At 42.9% G+C, this 27,947-nt stretch overlaps 1 protein-coding gene across 8 annotated transcripts in view; it reads left to right on the top strand.

Moving 5' to 3' along the window:
* The first annotated feature begins 2,684 nt into the window (after positions 1–2,684).
* CYSLTR2 (cysteinyl leukotriene receptor 2) overlaps positions 2,685–27,947 on the top strand; it is an 84,797-nt gene continuing 59,534 nt past the window's right edge. For 2 of the 8 annotated variants that reach the window (XM_042968342.1, XM_042968191.1), the window contains exons 1-3: positions 2,757–3,070; positions 3,459–3,613; positions 27,374–27,447. Coding sequence is in view for 3 of the 8 variants with exons in the window: in XM_042968993.1 (XP_042824927.1) it covers positions 3,050–3,070; positions 3,459–3,613; positions 4,586–4,819; positions 27,374–27,527 (564 nt within the window). In the remaining 5 variants the exon portion in view is untranslated. The other 6 variants (XM_042968417.1, XM_042968494.1, XM_042968993.1 and 3 more) reach the window with 6 other exon arrangements.

Below are 27,947 nucleotides of genomic sequence, written 5' to 3'. Positions count from 1 at the left end.
GCCCCTGGTGCTAAGGTATGATTTAAAGCATTTTCCAAACCTGCAAGGATTCAAAGCCAGAGAGATGCAGAGAACACAGAAACGGAGACCGAAAATGATATTGCTGATGCACCAAAATGACCTTATTCAGCTACCCCAGACACAGCCTGGGCTCTGTGTCTTGTTGGGAAAGAGAGGGATTTGGGATGGGCCACCTGCCCATGGCCTTGACGTCCCCAACACAGCAGACAGGCAGCCCCACAAGGACCTACTTGCATGCCTCCAGGGTTACTATCACCCCCCTCCTTCCTCCTTCCCCTTCTTCCCTTGTTACTCCGAGTTTGTATTTATGCAAAATTATATATGTGCTAGCTTCAAAAGGCAAGTAGCACACGAGGTTTCTAATAAGGACCAGCAGATTTCTGCTCCCAATCCCCACCCTGAGGCCTTCTCCCTATGGGAAACTCCTGATTCTTTTTTTTCCAGGCATTTACCTCCATATTCTCACCATATGCTTTATATCGCAATTTATTAATTTTTTTAATTGTCAGCATCGTCTGTTGACTTTTTATTCTAGAACAAGAGACTATAGTTCTCTTCCATCTTCCCCTCCACTCTCTACCTTCCAATATGGACATTTCTTAAATTGGGGTTAAACCAATATTTGGTGTTTACATTATTATGACAATATGTACACATTTTTTTTTCTTTTTGAGTGGAGACCTCTCTGTCCTCTTGCTCCAATCTGGACTGGTTGCTGACTGGGCCTGCTGCTGATCTGTGATGCCACACCTCCCTTCACTACCACCCTGTACTCCCCTCTGCCCACACTCTGTGTCGGAGCCCCTGTGTCTTCCTGTTTCATGGTTTAATCTCTTACTTAGAGCATATCCTTCAGGAACTTCCTGAGAAAGAATTGGTGGAGGGAAATCTTAAAGCCTTGGGTGCCTGAAAATGACTTTATTCACCTCCATATTTGATTGATAGTTTAGCAAGACACAGAATTCTAGGTTGGAAAAAGTTTCCCTGAGAATTCCGAAGACATTTTACCATTATCTTCTAGCTTCTGGTGTTGTTGAGAAATCCAAGGCCATTCTTTCTTAGTTCTCTCTGTAAACTTTCAAGATCTTTTCCTTATTGCTGGTATTCTGAACCTCTACAATGGCATGTCTTGCTGAGCCATTTCTCTTTCATTTTTCTGTATCTGGAGATATTTCAGTTCTGGAAAATATTCTTGTATTATTTCCTTGATAAACTCATCCTTTCCACTTAGTCTGCCTTTTCTTTCTGAAACACCTAATATTGTTTTATAGAACTCTATTTTATGCCAAGAATAATTCTAGGCTCTTGGGACATATCAGAGGACTAAAGAGACAAAACTCTCTGCCCTCCTGAGATTTGTTTCTTTACAGTGATGCGTTCAAATCCTACCTTTGCCTCTGACTGGCCATGATACCTTGCATAAGACATTTAAAACTTTCCTGTCACAGTTTCCTTGTCTCTAAAGTGGAGGTTATAAAAGAAATTGCTTCCTTAAGGTCCGTTGAGAATTAATGACTTATATCATAGAAATGGACTGGAACAATATTTAGCACACAGGAAGAGCTGTAAACATGTTGGTTATTATCATTATTGCCCGACAAAGCATGTGAGTCACAAACTCGAAATCAAAACCTCAATCCCCTTGTGCAACTTGCCATTGTTCGCTGAAGACAAGTTGGGGCTGGGATCATAGGAGTAACTGAGTCATTCCAGCTCCTCCAATCCTGACCAGCTTTCACATTTCAACACTAATGTGAAATGAAGTGGCACCTGCATCAAAAAGTGAAGAGGCTTCCACCAGCTTGGGAAACAATTTGATTTTAATGGTTTCCCACAAGTAACAAGACTTCAGCTAAACTCGTCCTGGGGACTAGAAGTGCTTAGTAAAGTCCCCACTTGATTTCACCATCCTTGGTCTTAGATCCAGAACACTAAATCTACATAGCAGGGAAACTGAACGTACCTGCTTGGTTCTGCTTTTATCACTTCACAGCCCACACTACTTCTGGTCCTACCCCCACTTTCAAGAGCAGAATGTCACCAAAAGTCCTCCAATCTCCCCAGGAAAAGGTTCCAGTTTTTGAGTCAGAATTTGAACTGCTGTTGAGTTTAGAGACTGAGAAGCTCTAGAGGATATGGGATCAGCCCAGAGTACTGACTTGAAAGGAAATAGCTCTCTTCTTTATAATGTAATCTAGCAAGGAGAAAAGGTCAATTTACTTAGTGAGACGTTCTGGGAGGAAAAATTACTTTTTAAGGAGTTCTGAGATTTTTAAAACAGTTTCCTTAAAAATTTTCCCTTCCTTCTGTTTCTGATGGATCTCTTATATTCTGGATTTGGAGTATAGTTGAAATGTCTAGGCTTGATTGTTGGGAGAAAGGCACTGTCACGTTAGAGTGTGTGAAACATGGGTCTCTAAGAAGGTATGATTAGCTCCCACTTTCTCAGTCCTTGGCAACATGGCCAAGAAGAAGAGGAAAGTGGATTAATCCTTTAAAAAGCATAGAAGAAGAGGTTAGAAAAGTTAGAAAGGTCAAGTGTCTTGGAAACTTTGAGTGGGAAGTCCATCATTTTATCTTTAGGACACAAGGTAATGATGGCGATGATGACAATGGTCATGATGATGATGATGATGGTGATGATGATGATGTACTATGATCACATAAAAGCCTTTCATCTGCAGGCTCAAAGTGCAACACAACCACTAATTAATCCTGAAGGCAAGGTAGGCAAATATCATTACCTCCAATTTGCAAACTAGGAATCCAGGCAGGAGGAAATTAAACCCTTAACCAAGGTCATCTCAGAGTGAAGACTAGAAATGAAATGAAGACTCCCTGCCTCCTTACTTTCCACTGGCCACCTCAAAGGTGGCTACCGAAAGGCTTGCTTTTATTCCACAGGCAGAGCCAGCTCCTTGCTGCATCTGACCCTTTTCTTTACAGAGTTCAGTGAGGGCAGGGGAGAGACCTTATAGAATGATGTCTCCACTACAGACTGGTTTTGAGAACTGCCACATCTCCAACCATGGAAGCAGAAGTGTGGAAGGTGTGTGTGAAACCCTATAATCAACTTGAAGGCAAGAACTATAACTCATGCTTTGTGCCACCTCTAATACCCAGCACAGAGTCAGTCCCACCATAGATCTTCCCAGTTTTGGTCATTTCTTAATTGATAATCCTGTTCTTTGGCAAGAAGAGAGATTTCCTTTTTCTCTAAAGTCTATTGAGTTTGTTTAATTTTCTTGTTTCCAGAGGGAATTTAGAGAGTGTGGCAGAAACAGTAGCTGACCACCAAGGATTTGTGTTCCCTCCCATCTACTGTTGTTTTGGGGAAGTGGCTGCCCAATTGGGAACAATATTTCCCAGTGCTTTATGTCTGAGTGACTAATTCTGGCCAATGGAATGTTAGAGGTAATGGTGTGTGTCATTTCCAGGCTGAAGGAGTGAAGGGCCTGACGTGCTTCCCATCTTTCTACCTCTGGCAGTCACTGCAGGGCTACATGCTAAAGACGGCAAAGCTAAAGAATGTATGTTCCTGTGTCCCCCACTTGGCAGGGAATCACCAAGTAACATCCACATTAGACTTCAGGTAAGCGGAAGTCAACCTTTTTCACTGCAGTCACTGCAGTCATTTAGAGTCTTTTTTTTTTTTTTTTTTTTTTTTTTTTTTTACTGCAGTTATCTGCTCTAATATAGGAAACCTTTAGAATACATCTCATGTGATAAGCAACAACTTAGAGATGAAGCAGTTAGGGCAAAAGGAAAACAAGGATAGGGAAATAAGATGAACACAAGTGCAAAGCATGTACAGAAAATGTATGCTACAAGGTGCTGTACAAGTTGTTGGGAATAGGCAAAATATGTCTTTGAGTTTCCCAGCATCCAAAGCAAAGAGGGGAATTCTACAAGCTACAAGATTCACAATGCTGAGGAGAATCACATGTTAACACTTAGGAGAAATATACATTTTTCTGGTTCTTTAAACTGAGAAACATTTCTCCTATGAGGTTGAGAAGGAGAATCAGTGCTGTCAGGTGCATTTGGCCACATCCTCAAAAGCATCTGTACAGTGGTTATCACAGAAATTGTCATGTGGCTGATATAACATCCCTTGATACAAAAAGTGGCAGTATATGAAATAGCTTTTAAGAGAGGCCAGGATAATATGTAGCGCACAAAGGCAGCTCTTCAATGGTCTGGCTTAATCCAATGTCCAATGACCCTAAATGGGTGGCTTCCTTGGTCTCGCACAGGCTCTGGGGTTATCGCTTAAGAATCAAGTCCATACTTCTGGGTGAGCCATGAGATATAAGCCCAACCACACCATGCTGTGAGAACACAGCCTGATCCACTGAATGGATGACCCTGTCCTCTGACCAGATGTGACAGGAGGTAACCCAACAGCTGACTTGCTGACTAAAGTGAGGAAGTTTCCCTCCCTGATCTGCTTGTTTGAGTGGATGGTCCTGGTGTGGATGTTCATTCAATTACCACATCTCAAGGGCAGTGGTGGGAAGGAAATCAACGCCATGCCTACTGAGGTCACCCTTGGTTTCCTAAGGTCTACAGGTGTGGATGAGAAACATCTGGCCAGGAAACCAGGCTGCCAGAATCCCCGGAGTAAGGGCACTCAGCCACGCCATCAGGAAAGAGGAAGCTCCTCAGCAGTATTCTGGCCAGCACTCAAATTCTTCAAGTTTGCAAACCAGGGAACTGCTTCATGCACCTGCCCTGCCAAGGGTCTTCACAATGAGGAAGATTACATCTCTGATTTCCTAATCCTTTGTGAGACCAGGTGCTTAACCCTGCCTGCAGGGATAACTCTTCTCCCTCTGAAAGAAATAGCTGTTCTAAGGGGAAGAGATATGTCATGGGGGAATGGCTTGACTTTTCTCCCAAAAAACATGTTGTCCATTTACCTAGTGGGAAAGAAAACTGCACATACGTCTGAGAGCTCAAGCTGTTTTAGGGCCTGTCCTTCTCCCCTCTCCCCTCTCCTGCCTCCTTCCCTTCTTCCCTCAAAGACACAGATGGAAATAATATGTTAACTATACCACAGATAGTGTATTTACCAGTAATCTTCATTTACAGAGGCTGACAGCAGCGGGATGCAACGTCCTTTTCCTCTTTTTGAAGCTCTCTACGGGATTTTATTTTGCTCAACAAACATTTAATGAGTCCAGGGAACTGGTGTAGCAGAGTCAGTTAAAGCCATGGGCTTCTGGCTCAACAGATCTAGGTTTGATCTCGCCTGATCTTATTACTTTGGGAAACTCACAACCTCTCTAAGCTTTGGTTTCCTCACATGATTTTCTGTGAGGTTTAGGTTTAGGGGAGATAATGACGCAAAATGCCCCATAGGAGTAACTGAAGGTGCTGCTCACTGCTCATTAACATCCTTTATCTTCAGATATATATCTATATATACGTATATATATATAGATATATCTACATAGACATATATATAGATATATAGATATACATAGATATATATATATACAGTGAGATAGTGAGGGGGAGAGAAAGAGATTCCTGGTCTTTGGTGAATGCAATCACTTTATTATTTGGGGGGTAAGAAAGAGCCTTCCCTGTGTCCTTCTGAGCATATTGTAAGACATACACTAATTTTTCTAAATATGATAGAATTAAATTGGTTTTATTTTAAGAATTCATGTGAATTTCAGTCTCCCTTTGAGAGTCTGGTCTGAGGAAACCATAGACAACCAAAAAAACAAAACAAAACAAAACAAAACAAAACAAAACAAAACAAAGCAAGAATCAAATGCTAAGCTCAAGGTCTGTGTCTTATCATCTCTGACACTTGTATTCTTTAGAGCCCCTTCTTAGGTTTTAATTCCTCTGGGGAGAGGGTATATGGGGGTGACATTTTTCTTCTTCAACTAATTTCTCATCCCTACACCTTCAAAACCAGTATCACACCCAAGGGTCACCAAACCTCCTTGAGTCTGACCCACAGAGAAAGTACCTGGAGACCCCTTGTCTCGGGGGGCAGGTGGTGCCCCTTCCTATGGACACAGGATATTCTGGGCAGTCCCTGGCAGATGCTGAGGCATAGGATGTGGGTTTTAACCTTCAGAGTTTCCTCCTGAAACCTTAAATGCCATCTCTCTGGTATTTCTGGAACTAACCCTCTGTTTATAGGGGGTGAAGCAAAGCAAGTAAGAAACTGAACACAGATGGTGGCCCTTTCTGACTCTCCTCCCTCTCACCCTCCTGACTTACAGAACACTCAGGCAATGCCTCCATTTTAAGGTGGGCCAAGGCTGAGTTTTCCAGTCAACAGTAAACTGGAAACAACTTTTTTTGTAAACTTGCATTTCACCAGTTTTGTGGTCACTTTCTTCAGTATCCGACTGACAGCATTAGTTTCTGGGACCCTGAACACTGCCTTTATCTGTGTCTTAGACCATTCGGGCTGCTATAACAAAAATATCAGAGACTGAGTGTCTTAAACACTCAAACATTTATTTCTCACAGTTCTGGAGGCTGGCAAGTCCAAGAGCAAGATGCTACAGGTATAATGTCTGGTGAGAGCCTGCTTCTTAGCTCATAGATGGCCCTCTTCTCACTGGCAGAGGGACAATGAGCTTTACTGGGGTCTCTTTCATAAGGGCATGAATCTGGTTCATGAGGGCTTCACCATCACAACCATATAAGAAAAATGACATCTCCCAAAGGCCCCACCTTCTAATACTATCGCACCAAGTGTTAGAATTTCAACAAATGAATGGAGGAGGGGCACACAAGTATTCAGCCCATTGCACCTTGCTACCAGAGTCCTGGTGTTAGCATCTAGAAATAGGAAGCCAAGGGTTTAGTTTGGAATAAGCCAATGCCTGAATAAGCCAGCTTGCCGGTGGGTCAGGATCACAACTGGTCTATGTCCCTGAGGATGTGAAGAGAAAGGGCAGAGCTAAGTCCGTGATGTCATGCAGTGTGGACACTCGCATCCTGTAGATTCAACCACAGAGTGAGCATGTCTTCATTGATTTAGTCAGCTGCCTGGCCCTACTGTTCATTTCTCAGTCTGCCTTTTCCCTCTATGGAAGGGCTCACGCTGGTGTTACCACACATGGTAAACTCAGCGAGAGCTGCCAGCTGTTTTGTTTGCTCAGGGAAATGTCATGTGAATATGAGGGTTTAATCAATAACTCTTTGCCTTTGGTGGTGGTGATGATAGATCCTTTCTGGCAGGTTATACAGTTCCTGATATAGTAAGCCTTATACTTTTGCAGTTAACTGTATGCTTACATAGTATATACACATATGTACATATATACATATGCATATGTACACAGGTACTTTGATAGGCTCCTGTTTTAGAAAAAACAAGGCGACTGGTTGGTAGTAGAAAGTAATCTGTGGTTTTTATTGTATATTTTATTTGTAACTTTCAATCCCTTGAAAGCACTAGATCCCTTGTAATTAACACTCTGCAGATACCATGGTGGTGAAGGGCAGCTGCAAGAAGGGCTCCTTTTACACCTGCCGTGAGAGGAGGGGTTGGGGGGGGGGGTCACAGGGGAGTGAAGGGGGTGGTTTCAGCAACAGCTGCAGAGCCCGCCGTGTGGAAAAATTGCCTCAATCTCCTCTCCCTGATACTGGAATTCCTTCTTTAGGAGCATAACCTTTTATTTCAATTGCAGTTAAACAAATATTCCAATGCCCTAGTGGAAGCAACAAACAACCACATATTAAAACTTGCCTGAAGGCAGTTTTTACCTCCAGAGAAAGAGGAAGGGGCGGGAAGGAGAAGATCACCGCAGGGAGTGGGTGTGTTGTTGGAAAGAGGAACTGAGAACCTCAGAGTCACAGCTCATTAAGTCATGCTTTTTCTTTCAACCTGATCTCCCTTCCCTGTCTCATCTTTGAAAGAAGCTTTCAAATGCTGACACAGCAATGTACAAGGTGAATCATGGATTATTTGTCTACGTGCTTTACCTGTGCTTTAAATTTAAAATTTCGGCCATTTATTCAAGGCCTGGCCAAAATTAACCGGCAATAAGGAAATGACATGATTTTCTTAGAGGAATGCATCAGAAAATAATTTCCTGGAGTCACCGAGAGAACTATAAACAGCTGTATTCTCATTTTGGGCCACCCAGTGCAAAGTCCTTTTAAATCATAGATGGTGCCCGCCCTGAGGAGTGTTGGACTCAAGCAGTCTGAGCAAGGTGGGTTTTAGAGACCAGGTGAGCCCTGCCACTGTCTTCTAGACCTGCAATTATCCTGTGTGTTCAACCAAAAGCTTCCCTGGAGCTGGAACTAGTGTAACTGTTCTTCCATCAGACACTTTTTGAGCACCCATTTGGTGTTGGGAACTATTAGACGCAGGGGGAAAAAAAATTAGTAAAAAATGAAAAGCAAAAAGAATACTGTGTCAGCCCTAGAAACAGGTATTTGATACATAGGCCTTTTGTATTTCCGTTCTGGTCAAACAGCTACTCTCCTCCACGCCACAAACACTGATGCTCATTCTTACTCTAATTAAAATTACCTGAAGGCAAAAGAGGAAAGTTTGCCTAGAAACAGCGGTTAGGAAAAAAAAAATTTTTTTTTTTTTTTTTTTTTTTTTTTTTTTTTACAGCCTCATAACATTTTACCAATGCTGCTCCCTGCAGGGCAAACCTGGAATCTCAACTCAGCAGTGTGTACAAACTTCTCAACATTGATTCCTTTGGAGAGAGCTTGAAGGTCCAGGGGCCCTGAGACTTCGCTCATAAACCCCCTAAAATAATTGTGAACAATCATGTGCCCTCTTGCATATTTTTGAAAACACTGACGTATGAATTTGTATCATCAATTTCACAGCTGTGAAGGTTGAACGTTCCCACATATGTTATGTGCTTTAAATAGTTGCAGACTGGGGCGCCTGGGTGGCTCAGTCTGTCGTTAAGCATCCGACTTCAGCTCAGGTCATGATCCCATAGTTTGTGAGTTCAGGCCCTGGTTGGGCTCTGTGCTGACAGCTCAGAGCCTGGAGCCTGCTTCGGATTCTGTGTCTCCCTCTTTCTCTGCCCCTCCCCTACTTGTGCTCTGTCTCTGTCTCAGTCTCTCTCTCTCAAAAATAAATAAACATTAAAAAAAGTTTAAATAGATGCAGACTGAGCTCACCAAACTTATGAAAAATACCTTCTATATCACCTCACGGTAAAAACAGCCTTCATTGCCAAATCAATCAATCAAATTAGAATTGCTTTTTGACAGGAAAAAAAGTTTGATCATTCTCCATTCAGTGTAACTGGTTTTTGGTGGCAATTTTTTTGGCTGTTTATCCACCAGATGGGGAACCTCTTGACTTGTCAATACAGAGAGCTGCTGTAAGGTGGCATGTACCTTTTGCTCAGAGGCTACTGGGGACCAAAACTTCTCTTCAAGACCTCAAGAGAGACAGAGAAGGAAGAATTCCTTTCCAGGAGGCCTAATCTTTAGAAAACACATGAGGGTCCTGCACTCTAGGAAACCCTGAAGGGAAGCTGTGGTCTGGTAAAGGCCAGAGCAAAAGTGGAGGGACAAAGAGAGCCTCCTTAACATAAATGGCCCCTTGGACCCTGAAGTGGCCAGAGTGGGGCACTCAGGTTCCTGGGTTCTTCAGGTGAATCAAGTCAGCCGTCTGAGCATTGCAGGACTTAAATCGTCTACATCTTTGACTTCTGTGCTCCTAAAACCAAACGCCCGGGAAAGTGCCTGTGGTAGTTCCATCCCTGGGCTGCCCACTCACCTCTTGTCAACACTCCCCTGTCACAATCCCCTTCTCCCACCTAACAAAAGAAAGACATGCACCTTCTACCATCTTGCATTTGACTAAGTACGCCGTCCTGGTGTGAGAACATGCACCAGACAACAGCGCCATAAGAAAATTCAGATCTAAGAGCAAGAGTCACAGGAGAGCGAAGCAAAGGGAGCTGTCTTCTTTCCTCCTTGCAGGAAATCCTAATGGGATTGGGATGGAGGATGTGAAGATGATCTCCGGTCTGCCTTGGAGCCCCTTGAATGCCACACTAAGACACTCTAGTAGGTCTTGCACCGCCTTTTCAGGCTCCGCGCCTGCTGCACCCTGTATCCCACTGATGGGAATACAAAGGGCTTCCCCACACACCCTGTGCCCTTCCCTCTGTCTGACTTGCTTTGACCATCATCTTGCTCTGTCAAAGTGTCTTTAAAGGCTAAAGTACTCTTTCCTGATTATTCCCTGGTATAAGCCTCTCTCCTTTCTCTTAATCCTGTAACATTCTATACTATTTTTAGGGCATGTATTGTATTCTTCCTTATGCTATAATTATTTAACTTCACATCTCATGGTCCTTTGAGGTGAGAGGCAAATTAATCCTTCTATTTCCCAGTTGCCTAGTTCAAGATCTGGTATAGAGCAGGTAATCAGAAAGCATTTCAGGCCCCAGGTCCACCCCACGATGCTGTTGTGTGAGTTTATAAAATATACTTTCCAAGTAAATACAGATTCTATGTTCTCCAATCAAAGAATGCACTTTTTCTCATCACACACCTGAAGAATGATGGGATGAGTTCTAAAACTTAGTAACTTCTGGAGTTCCAGCACAAAACATCTGTGAGGGTAAGGAAATTATTAATGTGATCGGGGATTTTGTCATGGATGATGACACACTTTGGGTGGCATTTCTAAAGCACCACATGGTGCTTCAAGGTCAATAGACTGCGTCCGGTGATGACGTACGGTGCATACGGGAGCTCAGTCTGGGCTCATGCATCTCCCCCCACCTCCCTGCCTCTTGTAGGAGTTATTCTGCTCATGACCCACATTCATTTCTTAATTGAGATAGTTTTTAAAACATGCCAAGTATCAAAGATCTTTGGGAATGTTTCCAAATTTTATCAAAGATATACAAATATCATGAGATAAACAAACATCAAACTTCACGGTAACTCACTCAGCATATTCAAACCCCCAATTAAATGTGTGGCTTAGATTTAAATGATGGTCATGTACCATCACTTCATGGAGACAGGATAAATGAAGAATAGAATGAGGGATGAAAAATTTCCACCCAAGTCATATCTAAATTGGCAGGGGCTGAGCTCATTTAGATATTCATAAATCTGCAAATAAATAGAGTAGCTGGAATGTTCTGCAAGACAGTGGTTATCCAAATACAAATCAACTCAGACAAATCAAAGAATTCAGAAAATGGGAGCCATGTAAATTGTCTTACATACAATGCATAAAAAATTATGCCTATGTGGTTTTATTTTACATTATAAGAATGATCTTAGCTATTGAGTGGGAGAGCAAATTCTGGAATGGATATGTGTGCCAAGCCTTATGGTACATAACAACAGTTTCTTGCCTGGAAGCTTCTTGTTAGCTCTGCTGTTAACCAGCTGAGTGACTTCGCCCAAAGATCTGTCCATTTTTATACTTAAAAAATTGAACATTGGCCAACAAGTGCATCTAGATAGGGACCCTTTGGATTGCTAATTAGTCTTATTGAAGAGTCATCCAATCTTTAGATGCTAAAGTTTAGAGACTTCACCTGCCGAGTCTCTTACCCAACCTGCCCATCTTCACTGAGCACCTACTACAAGCTCTGTACTCCTGGCACCTGAGTATTTGGCAGGCAGAGTGTTCCCATGGAGACCAGTTCTACTCTGGGAGAGTTTTTCAGTCTGTCTGTAAATTGGGGTTAGTGAGGGCAGCCTCCATCCTGCTAAGAAACAAAGCCAGCCTTTCATAGGAGCGAGAAGCTGGTGCTTTACCACATGTTTTTCCAACATCCTCTATAAAAACCCTTTGTGGTGTTTGTTGGCTGACCTCTCACGAACCTTTCTCTTATGTTCTAAATGCCTTTCTCATGCCAAGTGTGTGAGAGTTTTTATTCTTTCTGCAATAGTAGGGATGTCAGATTTAGCAAATAAAGATATAGGACATCCGGTTAAATTTGAAGTTCAGATAAAAAGCAAAGAATTTTTGAATGTACAACACACGGGACATACTTATACTAAAAATTATTCTTTATCTATCTGAGATTGAATATAATGGGATATCTTGTTGGCAACTTTATACAGGGATTCAAACGTCCTAATTTTTACATCCATTGTTTCTGCCGTTTATCCCTCATAGGAGGAAATAATGCTGCACAACCTGGAACTATTTTAGTTACCTAAAAAGAACATGCACTCTCCATAAGGGAAGGGAAGCAAAAATAATATAGAAACAGGGAGGGGGACAAAACATAAGAGACTCATAAATATGGAGAACAAACAGAGGGTTACTGGAGGGGCTGTGGGAGGGGGAATGAGCTAAATGGGTAAGGGGCACTAAGGAATCTACTCCTGAAATGATTGTTGCACTATATGCTAACTAATTTGGATGTAAATTAAAAAACTAAAATAAAAATAAATTTTAAAAAAGGAAAAAAAAAAGAACATGCACTCTTCCCCCTGAGAAAGGTTATGAATAACACACTTTTCATTAACGGGTGTCCTGAGGTTTGACTATTCTCTTTTCTGATACAATAATTATTTCTTTTCAGGCTTTACCTCTTTTTCTGCATCTCTAGCACCGCTTATCTTACCTTCTTAAATAAAAAAAGGAAAACTCCTTTATTTCAACCCTGGAATGTGAAGGACAGTTCTCAGATCCTCTAGCTAATATGGTTTACCTAGGCCCCTGAGTTCTGAACCCAGTAATAGAACGGCCACCCTGTACATATTACTCTTTCTGTTGCTAAGTGGCACTTGTATGAAGTAAAGATGACCCTCACGGTTTAGTGTAAACATTTGGAAAAGACACTTTCTTTTCCTTTTTTTAGTTTCTGGTTTTAAACTAGCGTGGTAATCTGCGGGGTGGTTTAACAATCAGCAACAACCCACGTCTTCACCACTCAGCTTTAGATGCTTCTACATTAACTATCACCACCAGACGCTTCTTCCGAATGTTCTCCCCTTCTCACCTGTGCTGCCTCACAGCTGCCTAGGACACCATCTGAAGGCAAGCCTCTTGGCAAATTGTGTTCGGAGACAGAGCATTTAAACTTCCATCATTGGGCAAAGTTAGGGGGTTTAGGGATGAGGGGTTAAGCGGGGGAAAAAAACCCTGCACTTGTTTGTTTGTTTTTTTTTTTTACTCATCTCATTTAATCCTCCTGGGGTGACCACGGCAGATGAATATTATAATTTCCTCCATTTTTCACATGAAGAATGTCAGGCAAAGAAAGCTGCGTCAGGGATAAAAATCTTTTGATTCTGGCTTCTCTGCTCTCATCTTTTTTTTTTTTTTCCTCCTGGAGTTTTCCCCTGGCTATCATTTAATTTCCTTTATGCAGCAGCTGAAAACAATAATGTATTTTCTATAATCTTGTGTGTCTGTGTGTGTGGTAAAACAAATACATGCTCTTTGTTTAACAAACATTAAGAACCTTCAGAAGAATACAAAGCGGAGATGTCTGCATGTGTGACAGACTCCTCTCTATTTCCCCAAGGTAACTATTTCCCTGAGGCGACTACTTATGAACAGTTGGGGGCCCAATCCCAGTATTTATTGTGGCTATTGATTCAATTTCTGCCATAGGCCTGCCTTTCCTTCACTGGGTGATTTACAGCTTTCCAGCGGGTCACAGAAGCCCAAAGGGCGTGGGCGCTGGGGTCTCGCCAGCTTGGATATTCGACCCATCCTTGCATGGGTTCTCATTTACTTCAGCAAAAGAATCTCTTTTTTTTTCTTCTTTAATCAGGTTTCGTTTGGGCTGAGGGAGGGTGTGGGTGTAGCAGTAGATAGGAGGGTAGGAAAAGTGGAAAGGAAAATCGCCTTGCTGGAATAAATGAGTGGGTCTTCCTACAGAGAATAATTACCCCAGGTGAGAGGTCGTGAGGTTTAGGAGGCCTGTTGCAAGATTTTGCCCCAGCCCAAAGAATTTATTTCAAACAAGGTGCACCAGGGATTAGCTTTCTGGCTTTCGCTGAAGGATTTGTTGGGGTAGCTTAATATTTTGGCTAGTTACCTTAAAGCCAGGATTCTGTATAAATGCAGATCGTCACGTCCCCCACCTGCTGAGTCCCTCTTAGGCCCAGAAATGAGGAAAATGAGGTGCGTTAGAATTACTGGCTGGCGGTGACTTCATCTGAATCTCGTCTCTCAGAGGGTAAACATCCGAGGTGCAGGCTCAGCCTTCACCACTCAGGCCGCCTCACAATACTAATGAAATAGGAACACGGGGCCCCAACAAGGCAAAAGGGTTACCAACATTCTGATCTGTGTAGATACACAGGAGCACGTACTTACGGAGTTCTACAGTATATCGGACTCTGACTTCACTCTCATTGGTCACGATGCTTATTCTCCAGGCAACGCCGAGTGAGATGGGGAGGGAGGGCTCAGAGCTTGACAGGAGATGCAGACAACCTGCTCCTGAAGCGGTTGATGGACAGGCGGAAAAGCCAAGCTTGGTGGTCACGTGGCCCTGCCACTGACGGCTGGGCGAACTTGGGCACGAAACCTAACCTCTGGGGTCACCAGATGTTAGCGACCTGAGGCTCCCAGGATGTGTCTGCAACTTCCTCAGCACAGTCCACATATAATAACTGCCTAACAAAGACCGCCTAGTATGTGGCCATTACTTCGTCCCATCCGGGTTCTAGCACTTCTTTGCTTTTGACACTTTGCTCTCAGAACCTGCAGAGGGCGGCAGAGCGCTTCGGTAGGCTCTCCCTTCTTGCTGCCTCAGGTTCTCAAGGGCCCATCTCCCCGTTAGTCACAACAGACACGGTGCAAAAGGTCCATGAGACTTCTAGGGACTCACGATAATATTGTAATTTCTCTTAAAATTAGAAGGAAAAGACACATAGTAATGAATACATAACAGTGAGTCTAGCCTGCATTGTAGTAATCTTTTTACTGGTGCAGTTGTCAGATAAAACGTTTGATACTTTTTTTTATGGAGGAAGGGACTTGGAGGGCAAAAGAGGCTTGAGCCTGAAAAGTCATGATGCAAACAGAAGTTTTGGAACTCACTTCTGAGAGTGAGTTAAAAGCCTGAGCTGCCTTTTGGCAAAGGCCAGAAGGGCTGAGCCACCAAAATCCCTTGTCTGTGGGGAGTTAAGAGACACGCTTTATCAGCTACAGAAAAGCACAGGCACCTTTTTTTCTGGAGAAAACCTTCAGTGCCTGGATAAGCAGAGTAAACAGCCTCTGTTTGCCCAGGTGACTTACCAGGTAGGAGTCTGAAGGGAGGCCTGAGGGTATCATGAACTGTGCTGAACTGAGTGTTTGGGGTGAAGGAGGCCACATGAGGGCACTTTTCAAATAGCTAAAGCTTGCATCTTAGATCCTATGTAGGTGCTTATTGACAGCAGGATTTTTAAAGGAAATCTCTCTATAATGCACCACATTCCACAGTCTTAAACATTTTTTTATAATGTTTGTTTATTTTTGAGAGAGAGCGAGCGAGCACAAGCGGGGGAAGAGCAGAGGGAGAGGAGGACAGAAGATCCCAAGTGGGCTCTGGGAAGACAGCAGAGAGCCCGATGCAGGGGCTTAAACCCAGGAACCAGGAGATCATGACCTGAGCCAAAGTCAGACACTTAACCAACTGAGCCACCCAGGTGCCCCTCTTAGCATTTTTAACTTTTATCAGTGGAATGTATATGCATAGACACACAGACACACATAGACACACATAGACACAGACACACACGCAGCCTAATAGTGCTAAAAGATTAAAAGATAAATACCAAGGGTGACTTGTTTCACATTTCTGTCTTTCCACCTCCTTGTTCCTGCTCCTTGATGGCAATCACCTTCAACCCTCCTAAACCCCTTTCATTTTTCTGGTATTTAACTCCATATTTTTAAGGAATATAAACACAACGCTGTTTCCTGACTCATCAGTTTCAGATAGTAGCTATTGTTGTCCTGTTCTGATAGATGAAGATTTAGCTGCTGTATATCCCAACCTTATTTCTCCTCTCACCCACAGCTACCAATAAACTTACATCATATTTTTTATTCAATCTACATTTAGAATGTTCATTACAGCACTGTGGAAATGTCCACTGCTGAGCCAACAATTACATCCCCTTTCTTTTTCTTTAAAAATTTTTTTTACATTTATTATTATTATTTTTTTTTTTTGAGAGGCAGAGGAGTGAGAGAGGGCAGAGAGAGAGAGAAGGAGACAAGGAATCCAAAGCAGGCTCCAGGCTCTGAGCTGTCAGCACAGAGCCTGATACAGGGCTTGAACTCACAAACCGTGAGATCATGACCTGAGCCAAAGATGGGTGCTTAACCAACTGAGCCACCCAAGAGCCCCACAAACATGTTAATTAGAATTGACAGTGAATGGTATCGACAGCTAGTTGCTCAGGAGGATCTCATATTTGAAGACAGAGCACAGGGTTTTTTACTTCCCAGCTGCCTGCCCATTTTATGACTCCTTCTGAATGTTTGCTACAGACTATGGTTAGACTCCTAGGAGGCTTGGAAACTCAGTTGCCCTTTGTGGAGGAAACAGAGTTGAATCAACATGTGCTGAATAGGACTCCTCCCAAGAAATACAAGCATCCGGGGAGACTTCAGCTCACCCACTTCAAATAAGGTGACCAGGGTGCCAAGGTATAGTTATCAGGAGGAGTGATTCGAAGGTGAGTGTAACCAAGAAAGTTGCAACTGGAATGTACCTTGTCTGAAGAAGCAGTGTGCCAACCCAAGGGAAGATCTTCAGAGTAAAAGGGACGTCAGGGAGCAAAATGTTATCAGTGTTTTCAATACCATCCAGTGAAGATATCAGTGGGCACAGGCCCATTACAGCTCCTTGGCACCTTCATTTTCTTAGCATAGATGGCTGTGTCAGTCCATGTAAGCTTATCAACACCAATAGGACAATAAAACACATTTTTTTGTCCTAATTTTACGTTGATGAAAAAACTCTTCAATCATTCAACAAATATTTATTGAGTGCTTGGAATACAGTAATGAACAAGAAAGGCAATTGCCTGCCCTCCTGGAGCTTATCGTCTATGAAGAGATAACTTCTTGAGTGATTATTCACTCTGCTAGAGGTTGGAGTGATGGTGATAAAGGCTAAGACTGGCCCTCTAGGGACTCACAGTTAATAGAAATGGCTTCCCAATTAGATCTTTCCATAGGGCAAGACTGATTGATTAGCTAATTCAAATACCCAGTCCCTTTGGCACAATAAAAGCTAATTGCATTCTGGTCTCAGGATTTTGGTTAGCTTGAGGTAGTCCTCAACACTCAACCATGAGTGCACCGTGAAGTTGGGTTTCCTGACTCGAACAACTAATGACTAGACCCTGGAAAGTGACGACCCCATAAAGTTAATTCTCTATAGCCACACCAGGCCTAAATCTCCTTTTATCATTTCCCCGTCACATCCCTTTCTTTCTCTAACCTCAACAGAGATATTCATATGTCATATATAATCATACTACCTCTTGAGAGCACATGTAGGCACAGAAAGAAGTGAGTTATTCACATATTCATTGCTGAGGTATTTCTGGAGACCTATTCTATAGCAGACCCTGCCCGGGGGATGAATGTAGCAACATCTCTTCGCAGGGTGATGGCAGGGCGTGTAGTGGAAAGCTCTCTTGATGGACAGGGTTGAATTCCAGTTCTGGGTCTGCTATTGACTTGCATGAGTGATCTCTGCTTCCTGGGCTGTAATTACCCTCCTCTGCAATCAAGAAGCTGGACTAGCTGATCTCCTGGCTTTCTGGTGTAACATTTCTGTGTCAGAAAGGTGTGTGGTGGGAACTTTCAGACACTGTGTGTGTGTGTGTGTGTGTATACATATATATATATTTTACCACCAGAAATGTCCATCTTTTCTCAGCAGCACTGGGTAGTCACCGTGCAGGCAGTTCACCAGGGAGCTCCTGCTTCCAGCACACACAGGACTCAGAGGAGATAAACCGAGCCTGCTTTCATCCCGGCACCCGCTGTCCACGGTTCAGTGTGGGCCGAGCCTGCGGCCCTGGCAGAGGCAAACCCGAGTGTGTGCTCACGGTGGGCTTCTAACCCGTCCTGAGGCTGGACCTGCCCTCTTAGCGTCTGCACCGAGAAGAAAATCAGCTTCTCACAAACAGCAGTCACTCCTCCCACTCACTGTGCTCCTCAAGTTCCGTTTTCTTAAAGGAGGTGAAGGCAGGAGGGTTCCTTTCCTGCCCAACAATTAGCTTTCCTGTGCTCTGATCCTCTCTACCCAGCCCCCCCACACACTACATACACACTACACACAAACATACACCCCATCCACACACATGCCCTACCCATACACATGCCATACACATGCATACACATGCATACACACATGCCCTACACACACATGCCCTATGCACACACACCCTACACACACAATACATACATACACATACACACATGCCCCACACACAATACATACATACACATACACACATGCCCCACACACAATACATACCCACACATGCCATATGCACACACATACACAATATGTATATACACATATGCCCTATATACACACACGCCCCCCCACAATTCATGTATACACATACACACGTGCCCTACACACACATAATACATACCGACACATACACACATGCCCCCCCACACAATATATACACACATGCCCCCCACACAATATATACACACATGCCCTATACACACAATACATACACACACACACACACACACACACACACACAGAGGCATACACAACCCTTCCTTTTAACCAACATTATAGCAAAACAATATATTTTTTTCATTTGCTCATTCAATAATTATTTATTAAGACCCTAGTAAGTGCCAGGCCTGTTCCAGATTCTGGGCATTCATGGTGAACAAAAGACAATGACACCAAGAAGCTTACTTTTTGTGAGGAGAAAGACAGTGAAGGTAAAAACAAATTTCTTAAAAATAATCTTTTTTTTTTTAGAAAAAAGATTCAATTATTGGGAACACCTGGTAGTGCCCTGGGCTCAATTATAGGCTAGCGGTTCTCAAAGTGTGTCCCTGGACCAGCAGCATCAGCAGCCCCCAGAACTTGTTAGAAATGCACATTCTCAGGCCCCGCCCCAGACCCACTGAATCTGGAACTCTGGAAGTGGAGTCCAGCAAATCTGCTGTAACAAGGCCTCCAGGTGACTGTGACGCCCACTGGGGACTGACATGGACACCCCCCCCCCCCGGGGGCTGTGGCAGTGGGCAGCATCTGTGTGCCGTCCCCAAGGGGTGCTTCTCTCTCTGCAGGAGGACTGTCTGCCTCCTTCTTGTAGGTTCTGTCTCATCGAGGATTGTCGGTATTTATTCCTCATGGCTGGCATCAGAATGTCTCTAATTTGTATTCCCTTCACATTTGCTGCTTCTAATCAGCTCTGTGCTGAGAAACCAGATCACCAGCCATAACTTCATTATGCAGAAGCTAGGAATACATTCTAGGGCTGCTGGAGCCTGTTGTTAGTAATCTGATCTTTTGCTCTCATGGCATTGGCATGGTGGAGAGAACACGGGCCTCTGGAGGCAGATAGACCTGGATTTCAGTCCAGAACCCCACCCATGTGGGGATTTTGCCAGCTGTTGTGTATGCCAATTTCACTTATACATGCCGGAAATGGGAAGTGACCACGGGATGGCCCTCACTGGCCCCATGGTGAGATAAATCTGAACTAAAATGCCATTGATCACCTGACCTCCATAAGCCTCCACTCCGACTGGCTCAGTAATGTTTGGGGCCTATTAGAATTAGTGTCAGTTCAGAGTTAGTGTCCAGTGAGCCCCCAAAAGTCTGATGATTTCCTCTTTTCCGGTGCACAGTCACCCTCGTAAATGGCCGAAGCTCCCTTTGGGGGAAGGCTGGGATGAAGATTGATGCTACAGATTGTTAGCAGTGTAACAAGGTACTTTCTCATGGGGACATAGCCTCCCACTTTCCTGGTTGTGTGATCTTGCCTGAGTTAGAACAGGATTGCCTGGCACCAATGACATGCTCAGTAAGTGCTGGGACATGACGGGGGGCTGACCTATGTGTGATTTTTTTTGTACAGGTCAATGCCCTTCAGAAAAAGTTGCTCAATTTTTATCCCTTCTTAAAAAACAGCCTTAAAAATGTTTTTGTGATATAATCACATACCTACAATTCAGCCATTTAAAGTGCATCATTTAATGACTTTTAGCGTATTCACAAAATTGTACATCCATCACCATAATCAATTTTAGCAATTTTTTATTACCCTAAAAAGAGAAAGGATACATCCCTTAGCCATTGTCCTTCCCACCATCTTCTCATTGCCCACAGCTCTAGGCAACCACTAACCTATTTTCTATCTCTATAGATTTCCGTATTCTGGACCTTTATATAAATGGTATCATACTGTATGTGGTCCTTTGTGACTGGCTTTTTTTTCACTTACAGAATGTTTTTGAAATCCGTCCACACTGTATAGCATATATGAGTACTTCATTTTTTATTGCCAAATAATATTCCATTGTATGGATATATCACATTTTATTTATTTACCAATTGATGAATTTGTTGTTCTTTGATTTTCATTTTACCTTTTGGCCATTATGAATGATGCTGCTATCAACATTTGTGTCCAAATTTTTGTGCAGATGTATGTTGTCATGGACCGAATGTTTTGTGTTCCCCTAAATTCATATGTTGAAGCCCTAACTCCCAATGTAACGGTGTTAGGAGGTGGGGCCTATGGGAGGTGATTAGGTCATGAGGGTGGAGTGGAGCCCTCATGAATGGGATTAGTACCCTTACAAGAAGAGGAAGAAGCCTCCATGCTCTCTCTCTTCTACCTCTAGCTCTAGCTCTATCCCTAGCTCTTTCTCTTCCTCTACCACATGAAGACACAAGAAGATGCTAACTGTAAACAAGGGAGGGGGCTCTCCCCAGAACCCACCATGTCAGCATTCTGTTCTCACACTTCCAGGTTCCAGAACTGTAAGAAGCAAACATGTTTGTTGTTTAAGCCACTCAGCATATGGTATTTTTATTATAGCAGCCTGAACTGACTATATCTTAAGTAGATACCTAGAAGTGGAATTGTTGGATCATATTGGTAACTCTATGTTTAAACACATGAGGAGTTGTCAGACTGTTTTCCAAGGCAGCCACACCATTTTACATCCCTATCAGCAGTGTATGAGGGTTCCAATTTCTCCACATACTTACCAGCACTTTATTATCTATCTGACTAGTTGAATTCAGCCATCCTAGTGCATGTGGAATGCTATCTTATTGTGGTTTTGATTTGTATTTGCCTGATGGTTAATATGTTGAAAATGTTTTCATGTGTTTACTGGCCATTTGTATATCTTCTTTGGAGAAATGCCTATTCAAGTCCTTTTCCTATTTTACAACTGGCTTATATATTTTTATTATTTTTATAATATGTGTATGTTTTATTATTTATTATTATATATTTTATTTTTATATTATACATACAGGTCCCTTATCAGATATATGATTTGTAGGTATTTTCTCCCATTCTGTAGGCTTTTTACTTTAAAAAATTTTTTTAATTATGTTTATTCACTTTTTGAGAGAGAGACAGAGCATGAGCAGGGAAAGGGCAGAGAGAGAGGGAGACACAGACTCTGAAGCAGGCTCCAGGCTCTGAGCTGTCAGCACAGAGCCCGATGCGGGGCTCAAACCCATGAACCATGAGATCATGACCTGAGCTGAAGTTGGATGCTTAACTGACTGAGCCACCCAGGCACCCCTAGGCTGTCTTTTTATTTTTACTTGCTGTCCTTTGATGCACAAAAGTTTTAATCTTGATGATATCTTATTTTGTAATCCTTTTGTATTTTGTCACTTGTGCCTTGTGTCATACTTAACAGATGGTTGCCTATTCCAAGATCACAAAGGTTAATCCTATGTTTTCCTCTAAGACTTACAGTTTTAAGTCTTACATTTAGGCTTTTGACCATTTGAGTCAGTTTTGTTAGTGATGGCATGAAGTGAGGGTCCTCCTCTATTCTTCTGCAGATGGTTATCCTGTTGTCCCAGCACCATTTGTTGGGAAGATTTTTCTTTTCCCATTTAACTGTCTTGGCATCCTTGTCAAAAAGTCAGTTGGTCCACCCACTTTGTTTCATTTCAAATTTTTACCCAAAAAAACTTTGCTGGTGTAGATATTGATATGGGACAAAAACAAACACATGAACAGACAGGTGCATTGAATAAAAGCAAGCAGTGCAGACTCTTCAACTATTTCTGGGTGGCAGTGGAGAATGGCCTCCATCCTGCGTTAAATGCTTCTACTACTGTCTGTTTTAGTGCATGCTGGCTGGTTTGTCTATTTGCTGCTTGACATCATGTGCTGAAAAGATTTTATTCTATTTCAGAGCAAACCAAACGGAGACTCCTGAAAAGATGCTGGCTCTAGACAATTTGGTAGAGCTTAACATTTGCCACAATTCAACCAGCTTTATTTCTTCTTAGACTAAGATTTTGACCAACCTGGGAGCCCACTAAAATTTTAGTTGTAAACTAAACCTGTTGAGGACATTGCCGCTTTTCTTGTGGCATCATGGCATCTTTTTCAAGGCTGCAGTTGAAGAAGTTGCTCAGTCCCAGGATTGCCTTCCCACTAAAGCTCTGGATTCAGGGAGACTTCCCATTTATAATAATGGCATAGCAGTGTTAAAAGCGTCAGAAAATCCAGGAGCTGAAATTCAAATACTGTCCTCGCAAACAGATCTCTTGTTGAAAGGGAAGGGAAGAGAGAATGTGTACTTCCTAACAACTCAGGATCAGTTCAAATATACTAGACTTGCCCATGGTTCAAGCACTGTCTGCCAAGCCACAGAGGGAGGGAACAGAGGCTTCAAGGAGAAAGGCCACCTTAAGAGAGTTTATCATTCAAAATCATCAAATGGAGGCTCACATCACTCAACCTTGTGTGATCTTCATTGTTTGAGTTACATTTACAACAGTGCTCGTCAAGGGCCTGAAAGTCAGCTCTGGTTATAGGAGATTCTTCAGCCTGGTCTCAGATTTCAATGTCGTTTCCATTTGTTCCACTGAACAACTAGTACATGCCAAGCTCCATAGGAGTATTGTGGGACTGGGGGTGAGAGGTAAAGATGAATATAGAAAGGCACAATCCTCACTGTGATGGAGTTTATAATTCAGCAGAACTTTGCCAGAATTGAATGTTGAAGCAACCATGCATTGTTTACAAAATTATGGAGTTTTATTAGGCGATAGTTCCTGCGTTTGGTATTTCCCCAAACCACTCTCAGATTCAATGATTCAGTAGGATGAGAATCAACAAAACTGTTACAGTAATGGTTATGGCTTATTGCAGTGGAAGGATATAGATTAAAATCAACAACAGCAAAAGGTGTATGGGACAGAGTCTAGGAGAGACTGGGCACGAACTTCCAGCTGTCCTCTCCCACTGACATCATATAGGCAATGCTTAATTCTTCAGGCAGTGTTATAAGGCAATGCACATGAAGTGTTGCCAACAAGGGAAGCTCACTGAGCCTTGTAGTCCAGGATTTTTATTGGGGTTCTACTACATATGTATGGGTGACTGCCCATGTGGTTGACCTGACTCCAGACCCTCAGGGTAATAACATGTGGCCCAAGGCCCTCAATAAGTCACATTGTTAGCGTAAACTATCTGGGATAGCCCAAGAAACTTAGGTAAACAAAGATACTTTTATCAGGCAGGATATTCCAATGACCCAGAGGTTATCTCCTAAGAGTTGAGTAAGGGCCAAACTTTTCCAGGAAATGTACGTGTTTGGACAACACAGACTTGCTGAAATAATCCTTCACTACACAGAACACAAATGCATTCTTATTGTTAAAAAAAAAAAAAATTCAGGCAGGGGCACCTGGGTGGCTCAGTCAGTTGAGCATCTAACTTCGGCTCAGGTCATGATCTCGCAGTTTGTGAGTTTGAGCCAAGTGTCAGGTTCTGTGCTGACAGCTCAGAGCCTGGAGCCTGCTTCGGATTCTGTGTGTGTGTGTCTCTCTCTGTCCCTCCCCCGCTTGTGCTCTCTCTCTCTCTCTCTCAAAAATAAACATTAAAAAAATCAGACATTACAGTAAAGTCTAAATCACCCCTCCCCATGTAGGAGCATCTTTACAAATGCAATATTTGCCTAGGCACTGTTGCTAGAAGCTCTCTGTTGTAGTGTGCACTGGGACTCTGTCTCAGAACAGCTTCAACATCTAGTAGGAAGACAGATGGTACAAAGCATGCTTAGCATTAGAATAACTTTCTGTATACTTCCCAAGGAATTCTGACAAGGACTCAGAGATTACATTCCATCTGAATCCTAATAGATTGTGGGAAAGTTAAAACTTTCTCTTAGGAAAAGAAGACAACTGAAGAGATACTTGTTCTCAAGACAGCTATTAAGTCTAGAGTGGCTTATGCTAGTTCTTTTGGGATTCCTTAGGAAGACAGTATGGAATTAGAATGCTAACATCAGAATTGAGCTTGAGTCCTGGCCTTGTCACTTCTTGCTGACTATAGCAGGTTGACTTGTGTCATCTCCTAAAAGATACGTCCAAGTCCTAAACCCTGGTCCCTGTGAATGTGACCTTATTTGGAAATAGGGTCTTTGCGGATGTAATTAAATTCAATATCGAGGGATGACATCATCCTGGACTTAAGGTGGGCCACGAGCGCATCCTTCTAAGAGAGGAGAAGGAGATTTAACCACAAAGAGACACACACAGGAGAAGGCTGTGTGGATGTGAAGGCAGAGAATGGATCAACGCAGCCTCAAGCCAGACAATGCCAGCATGGATACCGCCACTAGGAACCGAGAAGCAGCAAGGAAGGATTCTTCCCCAGACACTCCAGAAGCAGCTAAGCCTGCCGACAACTTGATTTCAGATTTCTGGTTTCAAAAACTGTAAGAGGATGCATTTTTGTTGTTTTCAAATGCCACGTTTGTAGCAATGTTTTATTGCAGGGCCAGGAAAATAATACAGTGACCTTGTGCCACTTTCTGAACTCATCTAGTCTGTATCATCTATACGACAGTGATAGCCACCTCTTGAGAGGATTAAACAAGATCATGTATAAGTAACAGCGAGAAGTCTTTCTAATTCAAAATTTTTATTTCTTAGAAATTCTCATATGCTTCACAAAGATACTGTTTTGGGGGATTCTGGGAAATAGTTTTATATTTTTTTGGCAGTATGACTATAAACTCAATGGAAGATGAACTTCAGAGAAAAATTCTATGAAATCTCATATGATTCCAGTGCAAAAGAGTAAGTAAAGGGGAACATGAATTGGAATAAGTGTCAGCTACCTAGGCTCTGCTTTAAGAGTTCTCCTTCCCTTTATGACAGCAATTGCTATGTGACTTTGTTACTTGGAAAGCTAAGTCCCACGGTCTGGGGGGTCCCAGATTGGGGGGCTGTGTTAAGCTACACTCACTATGCCAGGGCAGGTGGTGAACACAGCCCCTGCTTCTTTCCTCTGGGTCCTCTGTGTTGATGCTGTGCTTTAGCACAAAGTGCCAGAGGGCACTGAGGGGCAAGAACTACATCCTTAACAGTAAAAATTATTCCCAAATGGACTGAAAAGGCATATTGCTATATGCCCAGAATTGCCATAATGTACGTCTGTGCTTTTGCCTCTCTGCTATGTTGGCATGTTGGCATGTCATTGCTTACCCACAAGTCTGGAAGAGCGGTCTCTGGTGTAGGTACCACCGTGGCCCCAGATCACTTGTCCCTGTCACTAGAAGGACTTATGTTAAAGAAGCCCCCAGCCCACTCCTTCAGGAAAAGCAAATCCTGTATTCACTGGCATGGATGGGGCGGGGGGGTGGGGGGTGAATGGATAGAAACTTAATTTATTAGGCACTTATTCTGTGCCAGGAAAAAGGCAGCTGCATTTACATATATTTTGTTCTCATACATTTAATCCTCATTTGATTAAGTTGGAAAGATCCTAGCTTAAATTAGATATGGGGGATGTGGCCTGCAGATAAATTGAACAAAGAACTCAGCCTTCCCAGACTGAGGGAGAAGGACTATCTGCCTTTAAAAGATACTTTTTGTTAAAGAACCACAGTTTTGTCCCAACAGAATCATTCATTCATTTTCATTCATTATTTCAACAAATATTTACTAAGTGCCTTTTATGTGTTAGTCAGAAATATCTACCCTGTGAAGCTTATATCCTAGCTTGGGGAGAAGACATAATAGGTTGGCAAAATACATATGCTATATGAAAAGATAATTTGCAGGATGGGAAAAATAAAGAAGAGTGATAAGGTTTGGGAGTGTGGGGGTAAACAGGGTGGTCAAGGTACACCTCACTGAGAAGATGACACCTGAGCAAAGACTTACAGCAGGTGAGGGGGGAGCCATGTGGGCTTCTGGGGAAGAGCCTTCCAGGCAGGAGCAGAGGTCCTACTGTGGGAGGGTGCTTGGCTTGTACGGAACAGCAGGAACAGCAGCTAGGATAGAGTAAATGAGGCGAGATCACCAGTGGGGAGGTAGAAGAGGTAAAGATCATAGTGGATCTCATCAGCAACTGTAAGGATGGACATGGAGGGTATTGGAGGGTTTCTGCTGGAGGACTGATCAGATTAGAACCATTCTTTAAAGGGATCACTCTTGGGTCTATGTTGATAAGACTGTAGAGAGGCGTGTCAGTTTCCTAGAACTGCTGTGACAACATACCATAAACTGAGTGGCTTAAAACAACAAGCGTCTATTCTCTAAACATTCTGGAGGCTAGAAGTCTGAAATCCAGGGGTTGTCATCAGGGCCATACTCCCTCTAAAGACTCTGGGGAAAATCCTTCCTGGCTTCCTCCAGTTCCTAATGGTTCCATCAGTGGCATTCCTTGATGTTCCTTGGCTTGTGGTAGCATAAATTCAATCTCTGCCTTCATCTCCACATGGCCTTCTTTTTTTTTTTTCTTTTTCTTTTTTTGAGAGAGAGCGCAAGTGAGTGAGGGGCAGAGAGAGAGGGAGAGAAAATCCAAGGAGCAGCAGAGAGAGAGAGAGAGAGAGAGAGAGAAGCAGGGCTCACCTGAGTCTGGGCTGGTGTTTCTACCCAAAGCGGGAGTAGTGCTCACCTGAAGGGGGCGCAAACTCACAAACCATGAGATCATGGCCTAAGCTGACATCAGATGCTTAGCTGACTGAGCCACCCAGGCGCCCTCCACATGGCCTTCTTTCCTGTATCTATGTATCTCTAACTCTCTCACTCATAAGGACACCAGTCATTAGATTAGGGCCCATCCTAATCCAACTTCATCTTAACTTGATTATGTTTGCAAAGACCTTATATCCAAATAAGGTCATATTCAAAGATACTGACGTTAGGACTTCAATATATCTTTACCTCAGACACGGTGCAACCCACAGAACGAATCAAGGGTGGAAGCAGGAAGCCCAGCTAAGAAGCAATGTCAGCAACCCAGGTAAGAGAGAGATTGTTAGTTTGGATCTAAGTTGTAGTAGAAGAGTAATGAGAAGTGGTCTGACTCCGGATATATTTTGAAATCTGAGCAAAAAGTATTTCCTGACACATTGGAAGTCAAAAGAGAGGCATCAAGGACGTCTCAAGGTTTTTCATGGGAGCACTTGGAAGATTAGAGATATCATTGATTGAAACGGGGAAGGCTGTGGCGAGAGCAGACTTGGGGTATGAAGATCAGATGTTCTATTTTCAACATGTTTCATTTAAGATGTCTTTCAGACATCCAGGAAAAATGTTGAGTAGGAAATTAAATAATCAAGTCTGTAGTAGTTCGGGGAGAGGCCCGAGCTAGAGATGTAATTGGGAATTGTGGGCATATAGGCAATGAGCTCCTTATCTTGGCCATTCTATAGATACCATATCAGGAAAATATTTGCATGAAAGCTATAGCTGGATATCTGGAAGTTATGCTGATGTCAAAAAGGGCTGTGAAATTGGGGA

Source organism: Panthera tigris, chromosome A1 (assembly GCF_018350195.1).
Source record: "Panthera tigris isolate Pti1 chromosome A1, P.tigris_Pti1_mat1.1, whole genome shotgun sequence".
NCBI lineage: Eukaryota > Metazoa > Chordata > Mammalia > Carnivora > Felidae > Panthera > Panthera tigris.
Note: the sequence above shows the minus strand (reverse complement) of the source record. Positions and strands in the feature narration are given on the sequence as shown.